General features: G+C 41.3%; 1 protein-coding gene across 1 annotated transcript in view; it reads right to left on the bottom strand.

The window, feature by feature from the left end:
- Positions 1–23,355, bottom strand: part of ABCA5 (ATP binding cassette subfamily A member 5) — a 150,524-nt gene that overhangs the window by 21,937 nt on the left and 105,232 nt on the right. Inside the window, exons 26-29 of the mRNA XM_075216871.1 lie at positions 17,120–17,257; positions 14,471–14,542; positions 11,336–11,427; positions 1,834–1,951 (exon numbers count right to left, since the gene is read on the bottom strand). Coding sequence (XP_075072972.1) covers positions 1,834–1,951; positions 11,336–11,427; positions 14,471–14,542; positions 17,120–17,257 — 420 coding nt within the window. The remainder of the gene's footprint in view (positions 1–1,833; positions 1,952–11,335; positions 11,428–14,470; positions 14,543–17,119; positions 17,258–23,355) is intronic.

Below are 23,355 nucleotides of genomic sequence, written 5' to 3'. Positions count from 1 at the left end.
CAATCAAGATTAAAGACTCGTAGGAATTAAAAATATGGGGCCCTCCTGGCCGAAGCAAAGAAGAGATTGGACAAGCGCATCACTTTTGGAAGGTATAATTTTGCTGGGACTGGGGCAAGCAGAACTATTGGAAGGTATAATTATTAAGGGACTGGGGCAAGCACGGACCTTTTGGAGAAGAAAGAAGACATCTTTGGTGAGTATTTGGGGTGTTTTTATTTTTATTAAATAGATGTGGTGAAAATGAGGGTGGTTAGTGTGTTTATTGTGGGTTTTTTATTTTTAATAAATATGTGTGGTGTTTACTAGGGTGTTGTTATTTATTTAACAGTTTTTTTTGTGGAACTACAGGTCCCAGCAAGCCAGGGATGTCAGGGCATGTTGGCACTTGTGGTTCTCCAAGTGCCAACATGCCCTGGCTGCCGTGGGTATACTGGTGCTTGTAGCTATACAAGCAGCAGCATGGCCACACTGTTTTTGGAACCTGGCTGGCTGGGACTTGTAGTTCCACAAAACAAAATGGCGTCTGTTTATTTTTTTCACTCTTTATCGCCGTATTACCTTACTACCCACAGCCCGGGGGTAGTAGAAAGAGCCCTAGTGCTATCAGCACTGGGCTGGTTCTTTGTAGGGGGGAAGGGGGGGCGCTCGTTTTTTTGGCGGACCCCACTCCCTAGGGAATCCAGCCCAGCGCTGAACAGTCTAGGGTTGGTTAGTCATTATGGCAGGGGGACCCCTGCCGTGTGTCCCACTGCTATAGTGCCACCAACCCTGGCTGGTTTGCCTAGTGCTGGTAAAGTGAAAATCGGGGGGACCCCACGCAAATTTTTTCCCCTATTTTCACGGGACCAGCACTAGTCAGGCAGCGCTAGGGTTAAGCATGAATAGCGGGGGGACCCCACGCTTTTTTTTTTTTTCCACTTTGATCTATTCTTTAACATTTTGACAGCTGCTGGAGCTCCGGCAGCTGTATGACAGGGCAGTGTAACAGTGATGTGTTTACAACTCACTGTTACAACACAGGAGAGTTTGCCAAACACAGGAGAGTTAGCTAAACTCGGGAGTGTTTACATCGCACAAAATCGCCAGAGATGACCAGCGATTTTGAACATCAGTGTCAAAATCGCAGCTTGATACATTTCAGGTTTTTTTTTTCAAAACTCGCGGGTAAACCTGCGATTTGCCGGGATTTAAACACGCTGGCAAACTCGCACTTTGATACATTTACCCCAAGGTTGTGTGGAATTGCACAGGACAGAATACAGTACAAGTAGACCTATGGAGCTAAAAAGGAAAAGTTTATTTTTTATCGATGATCTTAATTGCAAAACACGTGTGTACAAAAAGTAAAAATTAAAGAGCAAAAACGTAAAGAGAAAAAAAGTATAAATCTAAAAATTATCTTAATGCTAATTCTGTGTGAAACACAAACAGCGAAGCATACAGATTGGCAGAAGGACTAGATGAACTCAAGACTGTTATAGACAAATTAAGCCTATAAAAAACATAAATACAGCTAGAGTTTTCATTGCTGAACTTAATCCCAGTTTCCACCATTGAAAGCAATTCAATATTGTGCATTTTATTTTCATATGCCTAAAATGGCCAGTATACTAAAACAGTGCTGAGAGAGTTAGTTGTCTGACAAAGAAAGAGCTAAGATGTCCTTCTGTACTGTTTCACACAGCAGAGACTTTCCATCACATGGTCTTCTGTGTGAATTTTCAACATATGCTAAGTCGATCAATCTTTCTGGACAATTTTGTAAACCACATATCATTTTAAAGGACTTACTCTAAATTATTAATGTCCTTCTGGTGACATGGTCCATACCTCGTAACAGTCTGATGCCATATACTCGCCAACTCTAGCTCTTTCAATGCGGACATCTTCATCTTCATCTTCAGGAACCTCTGTGAACTTCCACGCCTTGCTTTTTTTAGCGCTTGTTCTGTAAGAAATACGAAGCTATTTAAATAAGCAATCCATGGACGGTTATTCAGAGATATTAAACTGTATCTACACAGGTTTAGAATGTATTTTAAAAGCACATTGAGATGACTGGGAGTATTGTATACGAGACCTAGTGAAGGCACACTAAATTACACCACACTAGAAGCTTTCCAAAAGTGAGTAACCAAATCCCATTTTTGTCACGTTAAGTAACATAGTAGAAGCTTTAATTTCTTTTGTTTACACTTTGTATTAAAATGATTAAAGGCTAATTCCACCAAAACTGAACATTAAATAAGTTTTACATACTTTGCACATCTCTGCAACAGCTTCACACTTATTTCTATTGTTCTCCTGTCCTGATCAGAATACCACATCTTAAATCACACCCTAGCAACAGCCTTTGATCAAGTATCTCTAGCTAGTCTTTCTTCTTAGCAGCAATCTCAGCCTTGGCACACAAAGGAAATGGACCACAATCACAAATTCTAGAACGTTTATCATTCTTCTGATGACTTCCTAAAACATAATGCTACTGCAACTCCTACTGAAATGCTTTGGACATTGCCAAACTAATATATTCTAAATCTCCTATGCTTTCTAACCCTAAACACCTTTTTAAGATATCAAAATCTCTTCTCAACCCTCCTACACCAACCTCTCCAATCACCATAACTTCCCCAAGTCTTGCTTGCCTACTTCAAGGATAAAAGATCCTCACTGAATGTAAAAAGAAAGAAGACAAAAGCTAGTTGAAGAAATATATTACTGTTATTCAAAATAAAGCCAACCATCACGCCTGTGGGAAACTTTTTTATCCAGCCTTAGAGTGGAAGTATCCTCAATGTCTGTATTACCCCAGTGGATTTAGCTAATACAAAACTCTTCTGCAGGTCCACTTGTTTCCCTGTCTGGATGCAGATAGCAGGGAGTGGTGCGAAGGCTGTCTAATATATCCACACACTCTAACCTGGAGCTGAATTCTATCGGGCGGTAAGGTCTAAGAACTTTCTGTTGGTATGGAGCGCTACACTCCGGCTCTTGGATCCCCGGTGGTCTAGTGGGACAGGAAGTGGGGCAATGATGCGAACATCCGCATAGCACTACTGCGCATGCGTGAACACAAAGTGCTTTTCTTTCATTTTATGTGAAGCAGCATTACAAGCTGCGTATATGTGACCTGAAGCTATAACACAATGGAGCCTACTGCACGGAGGTGCAGTGTTCAAACCTTATGCACTGCATATGTATGCAACATACTGCTGAGTACATAGCCTGCATGTAATACCTGTATCCTGCTGCAGTCATTAACCCTGTGAGTACCTGCATCACTGTTATAGTCAAGTTCCCATATAAAGCAACAACTTGGTTAAGTTTAACGCCGTGTGGACTAATATCCCTATCCAACACTGCTGACACTTTACAGACCAAAAGGTTCTGCCAATACCTTCTACTGTTCAATCTTCCCTTTGATCAAAATACAGGTGGACAATTAGTGAACCAGTGTTACTGGGCTTGATATCAAATGCAAATACATTAATATATATAAATTGTTAATCTGAATGAACATTTCTAATGGGCTATTTTCATGTTATCAGCTATATGTATGTAAGATATATTACTGTGAGGAAATCTCAGTGAATTTGGTTACTATAGCTCGATTATAATCTATCAATACTGTAATCCTTATGGTGTTGCAGTGTAATCCTTTACAAGTACAAGCTGGCAGCACAGTGGCCAAGTGATTAGCACTTCTGCCTCACAACACTGGGGTCATGAGTTCGATTCCTGACCATGGCCCTATCTGTGTGGAGTTTTATGTTCTCTCTGTGTTTGCATGGGTTTCTCCCACACTCCAAAAACATTCTGGTAGGTTAATTGGCTGCTATCAAAAATGACCTTAGTCTCTCCTTCTCTGTCTGTCTGTCTATGTGAGTGTGTGTCTATATTAGGGAATTTAGACTGTAAGCTCCAATGGGGCAGGGACTGATGTGAATGAGTTCTCTGTACAGCGCTGCGGAATTAGTGGCGCTATATAAATAATAATGATGATGAAGTAGGAACAGATTCTTTTCATCAAGTGTGTGCATACATGTCCCATTTTTTATATAATTTAATTGATTGTTATTAATTAACCAATCCAATTGTGGACATTTATACACAAAAACTATCTTCTCTTATGTAGATCAATTTCTTGTATTGTTGGAACCATCTTTGTTTACTTTAATTATGGATAAGATCCAAAATGTTATGCTCTTCCCCAAACAACAACCTGCTCATTTCCATTTCCTTACACCTGGCACCACCTTGACATTTGATTCCACAAATTATTATTAATTTATTTTTGCTGTCTCCTGTGCTCATCCCAGTCTTCACTAACTGTTATCTCTACCTATTTATTGGTATTTTCCATTATTATTGAAGCAATCAATAATTACTCCCAATATTAAAAAAAAAAATCTGAAAAAAGAACCAAATTCTCTTCTAGTTTACTGTTAAACATCTCAAATCCCATGTCCCAGCAAGCTTCTTCTTCTGAAATACTAATATACCAGTTCTTGCAGTCATTTTGTCTGAATTTGCACTACTAAGTGTAGGGTCTAATATACACCCAATTAGAAGAGATGCATTGGTAATTTTGTCATTGCTGAAATACTAATCAACATGTCCGTCCAGGCTTTTTTTTCTTAAATTGCACTACTAAGTGTAGGGTCTAATATACACCCAAATAGAAGAGATGCATTGTTTATTTTGTCATTGCTGAAATACTAATCAACATGTCCGTGCAGGCTTTTTTTTCTTAATTTGCACTACTAAGTGTAGGATCTAATATACACCCAAAGACGAGTGCTCCATTGCTGAGAGTCATTGATGAATAGGAACACAAGCAGGCTTGTCTGTAAAATTTGCAGGCAAATTCTACTGCGTTATATAGGTAACAGACAAAGAGGAGTGCTCCATTGCTAAGAGTCATTGATGAATAGGAAGACAAGCAGGCTTGTCTGTAGAATTTGCAGGCAAATTCTACTGCGTTATATAGGTTACACACAAAGAAAGGAGATCCATTGCTCAATTGCTAATTGTAATTGCTGAAATAGAAATAATAGGGCTGGCAGGTCTAAATCTGCAGTTACATTTTATTGTACCATAGCTCACTCAGAAACAGGAGAGGTGGCAGGGTTCAGTGCTGAAACAGAAATTGTAATAATAGGGCTGTCAGTGTTCTTACAAGTCTCCAGTGACATTGTACTGTGACATAGCTCATACAGAAACAGGAGGGGTGACATTGTTGTTGTCACTCTCCAGTCTGAGTGACGATGATACTAATCCTTCTACCTCATGTGCTAAAGCCTATGTTCAAGTGCATAGTGGTTTTAAGTCAGGGAAACAAAAATGTAAATAAAAAGCTTGAACCTTTTTAAAGAAAAAAAACCTCTCTAAAAAAGGTGAAAGTTTACTGTAGAAAAACATAAAATTGCCAACATGCCATTCTACCCAAAATATTACCAGGCATACCAGGTAGCTCCCATCTCTTAGCTAGATTTCAGCACCTGCAATCTACACTGTCATCATATTCACTCTCATCATTGTGTACATCTTCCTCTAATAATACTAATTCATCCCTGCTGGAATCCACCATCAAAGAAGTCTGTGTACTTTGATGTAATTGCCGATAGTAGCCTTCCTCATGGAATTTGTAGCTCATTTTATGGCAGAGCTGTCACGATTTTTGGGCAATTCATTTACAGCAGAGCAAATGTCAAAATGTTGTGCTGACTCATCTGCATCTCCACTGGGTGTCTTGGGAAAGCTAAGTTTTTGCCGAGAAGCAGTTGCCAGAGAAACTGAAGGAGAAGATGTCATTACAAGATGTTAATAGCTCTTGGATCCTGGCGAAGCGAATTAAGTCCTAGATCTACAATTACAATATAGTTAGTGGATTTGCTTACTTTTATTTCATCCTTCAATTTCTCTAGCTGCTTCTCAAAAAAGTATAATTAAGAAATCATTTGACTTAAGCTAACCGTGTCTGCACTTTCTTCACAGGTGACTACTTCGCTGGACTAACGTACATTCCCCTCAAATTCTAGTCTTCTTGCAGCTGCTGCATTCTCCTACCTACTGTTGCAGAATCCCGAAAATGATCCTAAATTTTTCGGGACACAAAAAGCATCTCCTGCAAGTTCTGTAACACCAAGTTGATTATGTGAGCAAAACAAGAAATGTGATGGAATTCCCCCCTGCTGTAATGCTCTAACAATATTGGTGTCGTTATCAGAAATCACATAGGAGAGTCCAAGCAGGATTAGCCAAGTTGCAATGACATCCCTTACCTTTTGTAACAGATTGTCAGCTGTATGCCTCTTAGTGAAGCCGCTGATACGCAGAGTAGCCCACTTCTGAAAAATGTGACGTACTTGGGTACATGCTGCTGCTGTTCCTGCTGGTGAAGGCGAATCCCCAACCCAGTGGGCTGTCACTATAATCTTTAGTTTGCCCAGTTCCGCTTGTCCACATATCTGTGGTTAAGTGTACAGTGGGTAGAATGGCATTTTGTAGCCCAATAATTACATTTTTACGAACTTTCTGGTAGAGGTGAGGAATAGCTTTTCTAGTAAAATGGTGTTGTGATGGAATTTAGTAATAGGGACAGAAGACCTCAAGTAACTGTCTAAAGCCAGCTGCATTAATAGTGGAGATTGGAAGCAGATGTAATACCAGTATAGTCCCCATGGCGTCTGTGATCCGCTTTGCAACTGGGTGACAGCTTTCTTACTTTCCTCCTCTAGCAAAGAATTGTTTAACAGTTGATTGTTGTAAACTCCTAGTTGTATTCTCCTGGGTTGAAGATCCACCCCCAGCAGCCGGACTAACGTTCAATAATTCTTCAGAGGAATCATGGTTAGTGGAGGAGTCATCTAGCCTTAGCAATTTGGATGCAGGACTAACTCCCATCACTTGTGAGGATATTGATGATGAAGGTGTTGGTGATGTAGATTGCAGGTGCTGGGATCTAGATGAGAGAAGGGAGGTAGATGATGCTGGACTGCTTGTTGTTATCTTTTTAACATAAGTCTCTGATTTTCCCAACAGCTTTCCATGAACTCGCTTCAAATGCTATAACATGGATGAGGATCCTAGATGGTTAAGGTCCCTACCTCTACTGAGTGTGGCTTTATAAGTGCTACAATTGGCTAGACAACTGTTGTCAGGATTTGTGTAAAAATAATTCCACACATAAGAGGTGGATTTTCGGTCTTATGCCCAGGCATGCCAATGACCTTTTTCTTATCACAGGCAAGAACTGCTACAATCTTTGTTTGAAAGTGTATGAAAATAATATTGTGAGCTGTGAGATGGTCAAAAAAGACTGCAAATGATTTGAAATTAGTGTTAGTGAAGTTAATAATGATGTAGGATAAAAAAAAAGAGCAAAATTATGTGATTTTAACATATTTTAGCAATTTTCTAAAAAAAATACTGATCCAAAACCAAAATACGCAAGGGCGGTTTTGGCAAAACCAAAACCAAAACCCGAAGGTAATCCAGATCCAAACCAAAACCAAAACATGGGGGTCAGTGAGCATCTTTAATTGGAACCTTAATAAATGTGTACTATTTACAAGTGTACGTGTGAATATAAATCTGTGTGTTATTAATCCGCACGATTGCATTATACATGGAGTACTAATCGCACGGTAAAACAATATTAATCAATTTAGTTTACTTCATCCAATTATTTGACTTCCACACTACATTGGAAGCAAAAGTTGGCAATATTCCTTTTACAAGTAGATTTATTTGTAATTGATAAATATTAATTTGTGAAAAAAGAGGTCAGGGTTCGTGGACGGGAAAAAGCAGAGCATGATTAAAATTCCATAAGTCTTGACATTCTTTGAACATTTTTCATAATTTTAGGTTTATCCTGGTTTTTAAGGTGTGTGATTTTTTTTAACTCAGTTACTTTTATTGATATGTTTTGTAAAATGTTTTAAATAACAACAACTTAAACAAGGGGTGAACAACAACCATGGACTGGGAGGGTGCTAACTTGGGAAAAGAGAGAAGGGGAGTATAATAGGGGAAGGATGCTACAATGACCATTATCAGTAACAAAGGTGTGTTATTTTAATAAACTAATCTTGTACATATAATCCATACACTTAGTGGTCTTCTCTTTACTTTCAATTTTGCCAAGTTATCTGCCTGCTTCTTACTAAAAACATCTGTATAACTGGCATAGGCATCAGGCACCTAATGGGGAGTAGAATCCAAAGTGAAAGTGACAATGATAACCCTATACTTCAAAAGTGGAAGGGAGACCGACAGTGGCACTTGAGAAAAGCAATTTTCAACACAGATGACAAGAAAACAGTTTGCTTTATCAAATCAATTTTAGGATTATGACCACCTAATTAGGAGATAGAGGAGAATGTTCTGACCCAGACAACACCCCATGATGCCTTTGTCGCATTACCCGATTAGAGGCCAGACAAGCATCACTGAAATGTTAAGGTCTCACAAAGGAGAAGAAAAAGTTGACTTCTCATCTCTGCCAACCTTCTCAGAAAGTGTACCTCGACAATTGCTGAATCCCAAAGGTTCACCATGAGAAGTGCATTCAGATTATTTACTTTGTATGTGAGAAGAAAAAAGAAGTCACTGGCCAGAATACGATGATTTCACCAATTGTTTCTTTGCTTTGCATACGGTAATACGGAGATCAATTAAAATGTGTTTAGCAATGAATTCTTACAAATCATCCAGAGAATCTATACAAGCAAGTTCATTCTCAATTTCCTTGCTCTACCTTAATCAAAACTAATGTTGATGGTCTGCAGAGTGTTATCAACCTGCTTCCTGAATCCTGCTCCACATTCCACCACTGATCGTTCACCTTGGAGTAAGTGCGGTAAGGTCTCCTTGGCTGTTGTGCTGTGAAGTGGATCATCAAAAGTAGCAACGAAGACTATCAGTAAACCAGACAAGGAATAGAGGTTTGAAACCCTTCTTTTCAGAGATGGTGTGTAGTGTGCATCAATGCCTACTCCTTCAGTAAAGTACAAGTAAAGTAAGGATCAAGCCCACCTATAGTGGATCTATGGAAAACATTTTATTCCCCAAATGGATATACAGTTGATATTGAGCCAAAAATTGTAAATACAGCGGGCCCGTTTTCTCTCTCCAGGCGTATGCCTGGAGAGAGAAAATGGGGAGAGAGGGAAAGGCCAGGTGCGCAGTAAGAGCATGCTCACATAATTGAGGTAGACGAATATAAACCTGTTAGGAGGCTTATCTTCTGCAGATGCTGGAGGGCTGGTGCAACGAGATGCAGTGATGATGATGATGATGATGATGATGACGATTTGCAGCACTAACTAGACGCTTCTGATTGGTTGATTGCAGATTGACCCCTCTAGCTGAGTACTTATTTCATTAATATGGCTGCTATATTAAATAAATTCACAGCTATCTATTGGCATTTGGACTGCAGCAGGAAAGGATTATTAAAGGGCATAATAACAGATGTTTGTTTTTAATTTAATTTCACTTAATTTGGTTTTGAATTTAATTTGTATGTGCATTTTGTACTTAATTATACTTTACAGGGTAAATGTGACTTTGACATTTATTAATAACACTGTCTAGACACTAATCTCTGTCATGTATATTACATTATTATACTCCATACAAATGGGCAACTTGCATATATAATGCTAACAACTGTCAAGCTATATTTGTAGTTAGTTAGTTTAGTTGTTAACAATCGAAACAACTGAACTGCAATTGATTTATTTGCACTTTCATTTCTCAAACGACTTGCAGAATTGCTCATTCCAAAACAGAGGTTTCTGTGAAGTCTCCAGCAGGGTTCCTGTAGGCAGATTATTATGTAATAATCTTAGGGTGACAGAATACAGCAGCAAGTATCCAGAGAGACAGACTGGCTCCAGAGGCTGGATGCTACGTAGAGAACAGCAATAACAGCAGCAGAAGTGGCAGCATGCCAGAGTTCAGCGTAGTTAGTAAACAAGCCAAGGTCAGTAACAAATTCAAACATAGAAGTGGCATAGGCAGGATCAAAGAACCAAGGCACAATAATCTAATGCTGACTTAATACTATAAGTTTCTTAATATACCCTTGTGATTTCAGGAAGTATTGCATGAACACCCCACTTCAGGTACTTCCACAACATTTTGACTGGCCTAAGGTCTGGGCTTTGACTTTCAAAATGTAAAATTTCTTCTGCTTCAATCATTTTTTTGTGGCCTGACTTGTGTGTTTAGGGTCATTGTCTTGCTGCAAGACCTAACTTCTGTGGAGATCTTCAGTTCATGGACGGATACCTTGACATTCTCCTGTAGGATTTGCTTGTACAAAAATAAAAGGTTCCATCAATGATGGCAAGCTGGTCTGGTCCTATGGTAGAAAAACAGCCCCAAATCATGAGATTTTGCTCCATGTTAGAATGACTATCTTATGCTGGAATGCCAGGTTTGGTTTTCTCTAAACATAACATTTCTCATTTAAGTCAAAAAGTTATATTTTAGACTCATCTGTTTATTCTTCCAGCAGTCTTCTGGATCACCCAGGTAGTCTTCAGAAAACTTTAATCTTGTAGAAAAGTGGCTTCCTCCTTGCTATCCTCCCATGCACACTATTCTTGTTGTGTTTGCCAGATGGTGGACTCATGAACGCTGACATTAGCTAGTGCAATAGAGGCTTGCAGATCCTTTGATGTTACCCTGGGGTTCTTTGTGATCGCCCAGAATATTATATGCTTTTCTCTTGGAGTGATTTTTCTTGAGCAACCACCATTGAGTAATAATGGTGTTGGATTTTCTCCATTTGTACACTATCTGCATGGCAGTCGATTGATGAAGAACAAACTCTCTAGAAATGCTTTTTTTCCAGCCGATGAGCAACACTTCTCAGAAATATCCTTTAATTGAGGCATGGCATGCATTGTGGCAAAATCCAATTTAATAAGTCTAGAGGTTCACATACTTAGTCCAAAAAAGGAATGTAATGTTGGATAATTTTGACCAATAAATTAATGAAAAAGTATATCCTTTTGTAAGTTATTTGATTAAGTGGGTTCTCTTTTATTATTTTTATGACTTAGATAAAGATCTGAACACATTTAAGGTTACATTAATGAATAAACTCATAAAACTCTAACAGGTTCACAAACTTTCTAGTACCACTGTATGAACTTGCGTTGTATGAACTTGTGGTTTTTACATACCAGTGGAAAGCTGCAAACTAACCTCCAATTCAACACATTTTAAACAACTGACAACAGTCAATCGGGGGGTTTAATTTTATCATGAATTGCCCATCTCATCAACTTCTAAAGTACAATTGATGACATACCTGAAAATAGGGTCTTTTCTAATGGATTTCCCTCCATTCTTTACTTCAAGGTGGCGCAGGATTAGAAGTAAGACCACACATTGCATATATGGCTGCAAGAAATGTAAAAATATTAGAGTGTCCAACAGTTTCATATTCTTCTCAAACATGATTAAAACAGCTTAGTGGCTCCTTATGGCGCAGCATTTGTCCTCTTTTTCCAGGGGTCCTGGATGTAACTTACTCCGTTTTGATGTGCTCGGGGTTCTGCATCATTCACACCATAATGCCTATTCGACCATTATAAATATGTCTGGTCCAGTCTCTCTTTCCCAATTTTTCAAGTACATGTGCCACGTATACCAATGATTATATTTTGATATATGATTATAAGTACAAGCACAATGTTCCTCTAATTTGTTTGATATTTCTTTACATTGAAAACTTATCAATTTGAAATGAACAAAAAAAAGTTAAGACTGGTATGTAATAAGAAAAGCTTAGATCAGAATATGGTTCAAGAGTAGCCAAGTATAATTAATTCAATAATTTTCATTATGGGGAAGGGGTTAAAATAACTAATGGGGAGAATTGTCAATGTTTTATGCACTGCTTCCAAAATTACAATGGAATGTAAATATATGACACTTCTCATTATCATTCCACGGGTTGGCAATGCAATGCTGGGCAGATTATTGCCATGCTCATTAATCAATAAAAAATGTGATATTAAATGCATTTTGCCAAGTTGAAGAGCATGTAAAGCCAATATTGCACATCACAAAACATTTACTAAACTTGTACACAGGTAATTGCAAACCCATAGTAACCAATCAGACATTTGGACCTAGATTTACTAAATCAGATTCTAGCTGTCATTTTGTAGAATGCACTAAATAGATAACTAGAATCTGATTGGTTGCTATAGGCAACATCTCCACTTTTCCAAACCCGCCGTTTAGTAAATATACCCCTTAGTCTTATTTTCTTAACTTTAATAGAAAAATAACATGCTCACTGGTTGCGATGGGTTACAATACATTTTGCACAGCGGCATATACACCAGATTTATGTGCATATAATATCTCTGAGATAACTAAATCTGTATATTTCTGTGCTGAAAGTTAACACCACATGCTTGGCAAAAAATGTTTAAGGGTCAGGTAACCTATATATATCGGTGGAATGTGGAAAGATTAAAGAGGCACCACATAAAAGGCAGAACTTCACAATCGTAGTGACTGGCAAGCGCTCTCCAAGGTAACAGAGCCGCCTGATCTATTGAAACATAGTGGTGGGACATGTAAGGTCATTGCAAGTATGAAGAAGTTATCCTTTGCTATTTGAACTTTTGACCCTCAAAGCAGTCTAACATAGTAGAAAGAAATCCTTTATTACATCTTACTTTTTATCACATTAAGATTCAATCGCATATAATAAGGGTCATTATAAAGTTGCAAAAAATGGCTGCCCTTAGCACAAATACTGCATATTTGACGTGAATGTCAGCTTATATGGGATGTGCATGGATTAGATCATAATGCAACATCTGTTGGGGTATAATTCTGCCCATCTGATGTCAGAATATTGGTGGTTTGGGGAATATGCTTTGTATTCCACCCACACACACACAAGATTACATGTTGCAGGATAAGATATTTAAAAGAACTTCATATGGTGAGGAGTGCACAATTTGGGGAGAATTCTAAAGTTAGTAAATGGCCACTTCTGCAAAGTGACCAGAATATTACATGTCTTGGAAGTATTGATAATTGACCTTTCCTTTAAATAGGAGTCCAAATGCATTTCTGCGGAAAGCACATTTAGAGGTTGAAATCTACCAATGGAATAAAAAACATTGAAATCTACAAATGTAACACATGAAATTAAGTCCCTCTGTCATCTTACTCTCTTGACTTATTTAAAACATGAATCATCATCATCATCATCATCATCATCATTTATTTATATAGCGCCACTAATTCCGCAGCGCTGTACAGAGAACTCATTCACATCAGTCCCTGCCCCATTGGAGCTTACAGTCTAAATTCCCTACTATAGACACACACTCACACAGACAGACCGAGAGGGAGACAGACAGACAGACAAAGAGGGAGAGCCTAGGGTCAATTTTTGATTGCAGCCAATTAACGTACCAGTATGTTTTTGGAGTGTGGGAGGAAACCGGAGCACCCGGAGGAAACCCACGTAAACACAGGGAGAACATACAAACTCCACACAGATAAGGCCATGGTCGGGAATCGAACTCATGACCCCAGTGCTGTGAGGCAGACGTGCTAACCACTAGGCCACTGTGCTGCCCAATGAGCTGCATTTTAGGTAAAAAACTGGAAATGTTTGCATCAATTAGTGGTAGTGATAACAGGTGGGATTTTATAGGGACGCTTATACTTTTTTCCCCAGGCAATTTCCTTTTTGAGCCCAAAAGCCCACAAATAGTCACGTAATAAATTAGTAGGTATTGAGGGACAATATATAAGATATGCGTTATGTCCAGCTGCCACTAGATGGCAGCAGTTACTTGATATACTAAATGTCTGCCATGTATCCAGCAGAGGGCTCACCCTTCTCATGTCAATACACAGCTAATCGGAGCACCTGTTTGCTCTGGGCTCTAATTCCTGGCCTGCAAGACACACTTGCTTAGCATATTGTGTGTTTGTTTCTGCAACAGCAACTAGGCCCATAATTTGTTCGCTTGCATCCTTGAGCCTTCCTTGTCTGAATCTAGGGCTACCTTGCTATTATGATATTGTACCATTACTTGCAATATTAATCCTTGAGTGCCATTACTTTCCTAGGTTTGCTTTATTGTATAAGCGCTTGCAGTTACATATGGGAGTCACCTTGTGTGGTGGTTTCTTTTAACGGAAATTAGGATTTGGTTTCAATATTTTTTTGCAGCAAAAGTGTATTCTGACTTGTTAGTACATGCAATAATGAAGATATAAAGTTACAACTTATTTTACTCTATACAAGTATTTGTTAATACATGTACATAAAGACACATGTGTCTTCACAGGCCACAGGATAGCTAGGCAGACAATCTAACTAAAATGACTTGGGTCCATGTGAAAAGCCATTACATGTCACTGAATAACAATAATAAATGTCTGTGGTAAGAGGTTTACTTACAGATATAACTGCCACCAAGACCCTTCCCAGTTGTGTGTAGCTGTTTTCATCACCTGACACTTTCCAGGACATCTACAAGAAACGATTACATCAGAGAGGGTCATAAAATGTTTTGGGGTGAACCATTCATTATTGCTCTTTCAGACAATCATTTTGGCAGAATCTGATCTTGCTGTAATGAAATGTTCAAAAAACGTCTCTGAAAATTGTGCAGGCATCAGGATCACTGATAAGCACTGGTATGACAAACAACTGATTTACCACTATAAAACAATGTGTGACAACTGATGTGAGGAAACAAAAGTGCTAGGGATGTTTTACATTAATTACTATCTGAAACTGAGGTCTGCATGAAATCAAGACGGATATTCCTTGCCATTTTAGATCAGACGATGCCACTGCAGTATATATGATCATTACATACATTATTATAGTCTGATCTGGTGGTTTCACTTTATAGCTCAGCTTTTCAACATCACTAAATAAACAGAGCGCCGTAAGATATTCCCATAAATACATAAATAATGGTTTTGTATCATTACCAGATATAATAAAATCTAATTAAATGAAGGCACTAATGTTACCAGATAGGGAGAAAAGATGGCTTGTCACACTATGTGAAGTGCATTTATTCCAGACAAGGTGAAGGCGTACAAGACTACAGTAAATTTATACACAATCGGAAAGTGTGATGACAAATGAGTGATGTGATGCTGATAGATTTAACTCGTGTGTCAGCCTAATAAACAGGATGACTGGGCAGCAGCAAGCATAAGACAAAAGTAAAGAATGAATATAGGAAGACTCTGCCAGCACCATTTGTTTTGATTGGTGTGCTCCTGGAGTCAGCCAATTGCAAAGATGATTAACTACCTCACTTTTAACCATTTGTACATACACATGCAATAGATATATGTTCTGATGTATGACTAGCAGTGGCAGATGTTTAAGTGTCACATTTTTTTTCAACGCTGATCGATTCATTGCTTAACACATGCAGCACGATTTCTCCATGCAGAGAACTGCAAAGGGATGGACAGCTGCCTCCATTAAGACCACAATGATGAGTTCTAGCAAATTTCTGGGAGCTTTTCATGGTGTAATACAAAAAACTAATAAGTAAATACTCGAGAGAGTGCCCTGCTCCCCAAATCCTCAACCAGTCCCAGCATTAAACAGCATTGGCTGGTTTCCACTATAACAAGGAGACCACGAACATCCTCATGCTGCTGTGAATACCAGCCCTAGGCTGGTCAGTACAGGGATGCTGCCTGTACAGGAAGGGGAGAAACAATAAACAGAGTGCCAACCCCCATCTGTCTGTGAGGGCTGGCTAATTAGCATGGTTGACACCCATAAATTACATAGAGCAGAATCTGTGGTCTGAGTGGTATTCAGCAATATATATATTTTTGCAAGTGACAACAGTTACTTCCACTCAAACTACAGATGCTGCCAGTGGAGGGCTGGCAAATTTTAGCCCGGGGGGTAAGGCTCTAACCAGCAGAATTTTAGGAGCTTTTTTAAAATAAAAAAAATGCACCCAGCTAATGGTAGCCCACTATAGGACCGGCCCGGGGGGTGGATGCCCCCTGCCACCCAGCTCAGCCTGCCTCTGGATGCTGCTGACTGACTAAATTAAGCCTGGAGGAAAACATTATAATATGATTATAGATGTGCTGCATAATTTTCATTCATCTGCCATGCGTAATACAATTCTGTCAGGGTACCATCTGGTGGCAGGAAAACGCTTTGGAAAACACACGGGATGCAATGTATTTCTTTAAAGCAGCATAATACGGACAATTTACAAAATCATCCTGTGTCGAAAGACAATTTGACGCTATTCTTATGAAATAACGTTTTGGCAGACTTAAGACAAATGGGCAAAAGCAGTCTCAAAAGTCTACAAAACTAACATTAAGAACAGAACACTCAAGGTATGTATTCTAGAAAAGAATCAGTCAAAGTTCCCCAAACTTTTCTCTACATTCTCAGATCCAAACATATAGTAGTAGAAGTAGGAGGAGTATGTTCAGTAACTGTTGTTAAATTCTTCTTATTATTTCCTGCCAAATAAACTTATACAATTAAAAAGCTTTAATCTGCAGAGTAAAGCTACAATTGCTGTTGATAGGGTTTCTGTAAAACTTATAACACTTTATAAGTGTGTGTGTGTGTGTGTTTTTAAAGGAGACATTCGAATATGGTGAGTTATGAGTCAAAAGTGTTAATTTGCTATTAATACAAGTGGACCAAACAACCCCATTCAGAATATTTACTCTTACATAGAGGCAATCACACATGTTCTAAGATACATTTGATTTAAAAAACATTGTATTGTTTTGCTACCCTGTGGGCATTCTACTTACCAATATCTTATGATTCCATGCTATAAAACACAATGTAAACAATAATTGTATGTGATTAAGGTGAAACACTAAGGTGCAGATTTACTAAACCTTCTAAAAAGAAAATGTGGAGTTGTGGTCCATAACAACCAATCAGATTCTAGCTATCATTTTCTAGAAGTTACTAGATAAATGCTAGAATCTGATTGGTTACTATGGGCAACACCTCCACTTTTCCATTTTAGAAAGCTTAGTAAATCTACCCCTAAGAGGTCAATCAAGAAATACTACTGTTTACCTTTAAAAAACAGATCAGGCAGCCAAGGAGTGGGTAGATTGGAATAAATATAGAAAAAAGGTCATGGCAAATTGTAGATATCAATTCATTTCCTATGACAGAGGCTAGCTCGTTAACAGTGATAGTAATTAAACACACCTAAAGGATGGAAAAAAGAAACATATAATTATTAAGTAGTACATAGGAAATCCTTTGTAAAGAAGAAATGTGTAGCTTGCCTTGTTAAACATGTGAGTAATATTACATCCCTGACAACATATGTGTGAAGAGTATTCTTTTAGTCCCTCTCCCTCTATGTATCCGCTGTCCTATAGCACAAATATGTTAAAACCGTATATCAATTACATATTTTCCACCCTATTAAACTTTAAAATGTATATTTTTGAATTAGCATTACAGACATATGAGATGGCAAGTAATTAGCTCTCAGTTCACAGCTAAGATCTGTGATGAGCTTTGTACTCTTTCACTGCAGTAGAAAAGAAAAATGAAACGTTTATTCGTTATATGAATTACACATTATTCTATAAAACTGGGGCAATTTTAACGTTGCAAGTCATTAAGCAGAGGCAGAATAGGAGAGGACTGCAGACTCTAATGCACTGAAGTCATCAATAACCAACACAAGAGTCTCTGGAAGCATCATCAGGGTCCTGACCCTACAGCGGCTGTACACTCAGCACAGTCTTCCATGCAGCACATTGCTTTGTTCTGCTGCAATGTCACCTTTCTCTGCACATTTTCATTGGCATAGCATATTTTGCATATAATAAGTTTAGTATTTTTCACATGAAGAAGAAGTAGTTAAGTAGTATTCATGGCATATATCTCACTTTCCTTTCATATTGACTATTTAATGTGGTTAGTTAGTAATATAGAGAGGGTATTTTTCATGATTATTTGTCTGTCATGAATCTGTATTACCTTTTTCCCCCCTCATTACTGGTAACTGCAAAAGGACATTTTGTTGCATATGACACATAATTTTTATTTGGATACTGTTACAACTCTTCCTGTGTTTTGTATCGAGCAGCAGTACCTTATACCACCAGAGGTGCTGCTGTTCTGTTCCTAAACTCTTCAGCATGCCTGAAGGAGTTAATCTTCTTGCCTGAGGCCTAATTAGAACTGCACCTGTCACACTGCTTTAAATACCTGCCTCCAGCTGTGCTCTGTGCAGTTCATCCCGTTTGTTCCTGGCTGCTGCTAACCTGCTCCTGTGTTATTTGATATATACCTGCTGGACTGAACTTCTGTGTTATGACCCCTGCCTGTACTTTGGACCTTGCCTGCTTGCCTGAGAACCCCAAATGATTTGCCTGTACCTTGGACCACGCTGTTTTGCCTGTTGCCCTGACTTTTTGGCCTGACTTCTGGACCTTGATTATTTGCTTGTGTCAGTTACTTTGCCTGGACTCTGTTTGCTTCCTGGACAGACTTTTGCATCCTGGAACTGGGTAACTCACCATTCTTATCCCTGCATTCAAACTACATTAGCATTCTGTGGAACCTGTTATTTCTGTGTACCTTCCTGCCACACCTGTTCATGTTTATGTTGGGAGTTATACCTGTTTATGAAAACCTGCATGTTCATTGAACTGAACCCTTGCTTATATATTTTGCTGGAATAAAGACATTTGTATTATACTTCCGTGGCTGCTTGCTGAGTTTTCTAGGAATCGTAACATGATGAACTGCCATACAATCTTGGTCTGCTGACTGCACGCCCTCTGCTTAGTCCCGGGATTCCTAGTATTTTTGTATTGAACTCTGTGTTTGGCTATTGAGACCATGTCACTTAATCCACAACTACAAATACCGCAGATGGACATTATTCAGCTCCGCTATCAAATCATACAGGTATCCACTCTGCTTAACTGCTTAAAACCCTTCCTGCTGCTGTGTTAAGTAGATTCAACACTAATTCTGATTTTAAAGCAACAAACTCCTCTAGTGAAAGCATGCAGACCGCAGAGAATCTTCCCAGAACTTTTTCTGACAGTGGTGCTGCATCTATGGTACTGCCTGCGGTCCCTACCATTAGGGATTCTAAACGACCAAGCTACCTGCGTCCCCATCTCACTGAGGAGGAACGATGGCGCAGAAGGATTGGTAAACTATGCCTCTACTGCGCCAGTGGCGAACATTTCTTACAAGGCTGTCCGCTCCGCAGACCACAACATCCTATGGAGCAGTCTTCAGTGTGCTCCTCTCCAGACCCTGGATTGTTCTGCACGTCACCTCCTGTTGCTTTACTTCAGCCTAATCTGCCAGTTCCAGTTGCCGCCTGTCCTGCGGTGCCAGTTCCAGTTGCCGCCTGTCCTGCGGTGCCAGTTCCAGTTGCCGCCTGTCCTGCGGTGCCAGTTCCAGTTGCCGCCTGTCCTGCGGTGCCAGTTCCAGTTGCCGCCTGTCCTGCGGTGCCAGTTCCAGTTGCCGCCAGCACTGAGTCTCCTGCCGCTGCGTCCGGTCCCGAGTCTGCTGCGTCCGGTCCCGAGTCCGCTGCGTCCGGTCCCGAGTCCGCTGCGTCCGATCCCGAGTCCGCTGCGTCCGGTCCCGAGTCCGCTGCGTCCGGTCCCGAGTCCGCTGCGTCCGGTCCCGAGTCCGCTGCCTCTACTCCCGAGTCCGCTGCCTCTACTCCCGAGTCCGCTGCCTCTACTCCCGAGTCTTCAGCCGCTGCCTGTACTCCCGAGTCCGCTGCCTGTACTCCCGAGTCTTCAGCTACAGAGGGGGCGCTGCCCTTAAAGTCTGCTCCAGAGGGGGCGGTGCCCTTAAAGTCTGCTCCAGAGGGGGCGCTGCCCTTAAAGTCTGCTCCAGAGGGGGCGCTGCCCTTAAAGTCTGCTCCAGAGGGGGCGCTGCCCTTAAAGTCTGCTCCAGAGGGGGCGCTGCCCTTAAAGTCTGCTCCAGAGGGGGCGCTGCCCTTAAAGTCCGCTCCAGAGGGGGCGCTGCCCTTAAAGTCCGCTCCAGAGGGGGCGCTGCCCTTACAGTCCGCTCCAGAGGGGGCGCTGCCCTTACAGTCCGCTCCAGAGTTGCATCCTGGAACTGGGTAACTCACCATTCTTATCCCTGCATTCAAACTACATTAGCATTCTGTGGAACCTGTTATTTCTGTGTACCTTCCTGCCACACCTGTTCATGTTTATGTTGGGAGTTATACCTGTTTATGAAAACCTGCATGTTCATTGAACTGAACCCTTGCTTATATATTTTGCTGGAATAAAGACATTTGTATTATACTTCCGTGGCTGCTTGCTGAGTTTACTAGGAATCGTAACAGATACTGCTTTACTGCTTGCCATTTACAATACTTTCTGCTTTAGAGAATACATTTATAGTTATCTTCGTCTGCCTTTTTGTATTATTGTATATTTGTAAGCTCTGATGACAGAAGTCTCTATCCTCTAGTTTTTGTTGCTTTCCCCTTGCTGTTCACCTGCATATCCTTATCGGTTACCTTCTGGCTGTTCTCTCTGCCACCTCTATTGCGCGCAACACACTGTATGCTGCACCTATGCACCAGCGCACAAGTTGCTATCAAGTTGCTGGTTTGTTTCCAGCATAGTAACAGGAATGAATACATTATGTTTATTATATTTTGCTCGTAATGTGCTAAGGTTGCTAATCCTTGTTTTATACTCTTGTTTTGCTTCTAGTTGGTTATATTTTCCTATGTTTTGTATTCTTTGTATCGTTTTACCCCCCCCACCAGGGTCGGACTGGCCAGCCGGGAAGCCGGGCTATCCCCTGGTAAGCTCCGACCCCTGTAAACTCTGCCCCCTTCGTTGGTGGGGGGAGCAGGTTGTTTTTTTTTTTTTTAAATAAAAAAAATATTTATATATATATTTACCACGTCGCGGCGCCGGTGCCCCTCCTGCCTCCTCTCTGCTCCGTTCACATTGAATGTCGGGCGTGACGTCATCAAGTCACCCCCGGCATTGAGTGAGGAGCGGCGCAGAGAAGACCCAGCACAGAAGAAAGCAAACAGAAGAAATGAGATGAAAGAAGCCAAAATGAAGGTAAGTAAAAGAACGGAGACAAGGGGAGGGAAACAGAAAGGGACAAAGTGATGAAGAAGAGGGGGAGGGGCACCAGAGTGATGATGAATAGGGGCGGGCACAGATTGATGAAGAGGGAGAGGCACCAGAGTGATGAAGAAGAGGGAGAGGCACCAGAGTGATGAAGAAGAGGGGGGGCACAGAGTGATGAAGAAGAAGAGGGGGGCAAGACACAGAGCGATGAAGAAGAAGGGGGTAAAGGCACAGAGCGATGAATAAGAGGGGGAAAGGCACAGAGTGATGCAGAAGAAGAGGGGTGGGAGGCACAGAGTAATGAAGAAGAGGGGGTGAAGGCACAGAGCGATGAAGAAGAAGAGGGGAGGTTAGGCACAGAATGATGAAGAAGAGGGGGGTAAGGCACAGAGTGATGAAGAAGAAGAGGGGGGGCGAGGCACAGAGTGATGAAGAAGAAGAGTGGGAAGGCACAGAGTGATGAAGAAGAAGAGTGGGAAGGCACAGAGTGATGAAGAAGAAGAGGGGGGCGAGGCACAGAGTGATGAAGAGGGGGGGGGTGAGGCACAGAGTGATGAAGAAGAAGAAGAGGGGAGGCGAGGCACAGAGTGATGAAGAAGAAGAGTGGGAAGGCACAGAGTGATGAAGAAGAAGAGGGGGGCAAGGCACAGAGTGATGAAGAAGAGGGGGGGTGAGGCACAGAGTGATGAAGAAGAAGAGGGGGGCAAGCCACAGAGTGATGAAGAAGAGGGGGGAGGCACAAAGTAATGAAGAAGAAGAGGGGGGGGCCAGAGTGATGAAGAAGAGCGAGGGGCACCAGAGTGATGATGAATAGGGGCGGGCACAGATTGATGAAGAAGAGGTAGAGGCACCAGAGTGATGAAGAAGAGGGGGGCAAGACACAGAGCGATGAAGAAGAAGGGGGTAAAGGCACAGAGCGATGAATAAGAGGGGGAAAGGCACAGAGTGATGCAGAAGAAGAGGGGTGGGAGGCACAGAGTAATGAAGAAGAGGGGGTGAAGGCCCAGAGTGATGAAGAAGAAGAGGGGAGGCGAGGCACAGAATGATGAAGAAGAGGGGTTAAGGCACAGAGTGATGAAGAAGAAGAGGGGGGGCGAGGCACAGAGTGATGAAGAAGAAGAGTGGGAAGGCACAGAGTGATGAAGAAGAAGAGTGGGAAGGCACAGAGTGATGAAGAAGAAGAGGGGGGCGAGGCACAGAGTGATGAAGAAGAAGGGGGGGGGTGAGGCACAGAGTGATGAAGAAGAAGAAGAAGAGGGGGGGCGAGGCACAGAGTGATGAAGAAGAGTGGGAAGGCACAGAGTGATGAAGAAGAAGAGGGGGGCGAGGCACAGAGTGATGAAGAAGAGGGGGGGTGAGGCACAGAGTGATGAAGAAGAAGAGGGGGGCAAGCCACAGAGTGATGAAGAAGAGGGGGGAGGCACAAAGTAATGAAGAAGAAGAGGGGGGGCCAGAGTGATGAAGAAGAGCGAGGGGCACCAGAGTGATGATGAATAGGGGCGGGCACAGATTGATGAAGAAGAGGTAGAGGAACCAGAGTGATGAAGAAGAGGGAGAGGCACCAGAGTGATGAAGAAAAGGGGAGGCACAGAGTGATGAAGAAGAAGAGGGAGGCAAGACACAGAGCGATGAAGAAGAGGGGGGTAAAGGCACAGAGTGATGAATAAGAAGGGGGAAAGGCACAGAGTGATGCAGAAGAAGAGGGGTGGGAGGCACAGAGTGATGAAGAAGAAGAGGGTGTGAAGGCACAGAATGATAAAGAAGAGGGGGGTAAGGCACAGAGTGACGAAGAAGAAGAGGGGGAGGCACAGAGTGATGAAGAAGAAGAGGGGGGCAAGGCACAGAGTGATGAAGAAGAGGGGGGTGAGGCACAGAGTGATGAAGAAGAGGGGGGTGGAGCACAGAGTGATGAAGAAGAGGGGGGACGAGGCACAAAGTGATGAAGAAGAGGGGGAAGGCACAGAGTGATGAAGAAGAAGAGGGGGTGAGGCACAGAGTGATGAAGAAGAAGAGGGGGGTGAGGCACGCAGTGATGAAGAAGATGGGGGCGAGGCACAGTGTGATGAAGAAGAAGAGGGGGGAGGCACAGAGTAATGAAAAAGAAGAGGTGGAGGCACAGAGTAATGAAGAGGAGGGAGGCACAGAGTGATGAAGAAGAAGAGGGGGGCAAGGCACAGAGTGATGAAGAATAGGGAGGAGGCACAGAGTAAT

This window comes from Mixophyes fleayi, chromosome 6 (genome assembly GCF_038048845.1).
Source record: "Mixophyes fleayi isolate aMixFle1 chromosome 6, aMixFle1.hap1, whole genome shotgun sequence".
Lineage (NCBI taxonomy): Eukaryota > Metazoa > Chordata > Amphibia > Anura > Limnodynastidae > Mixophyes > Mixophyes fleayi.
The sequence above is the reverse complement of the archived record's forward strand: the minus strand, read 5'-3'. Positions and strand labels throughout refer to the sequence as shown.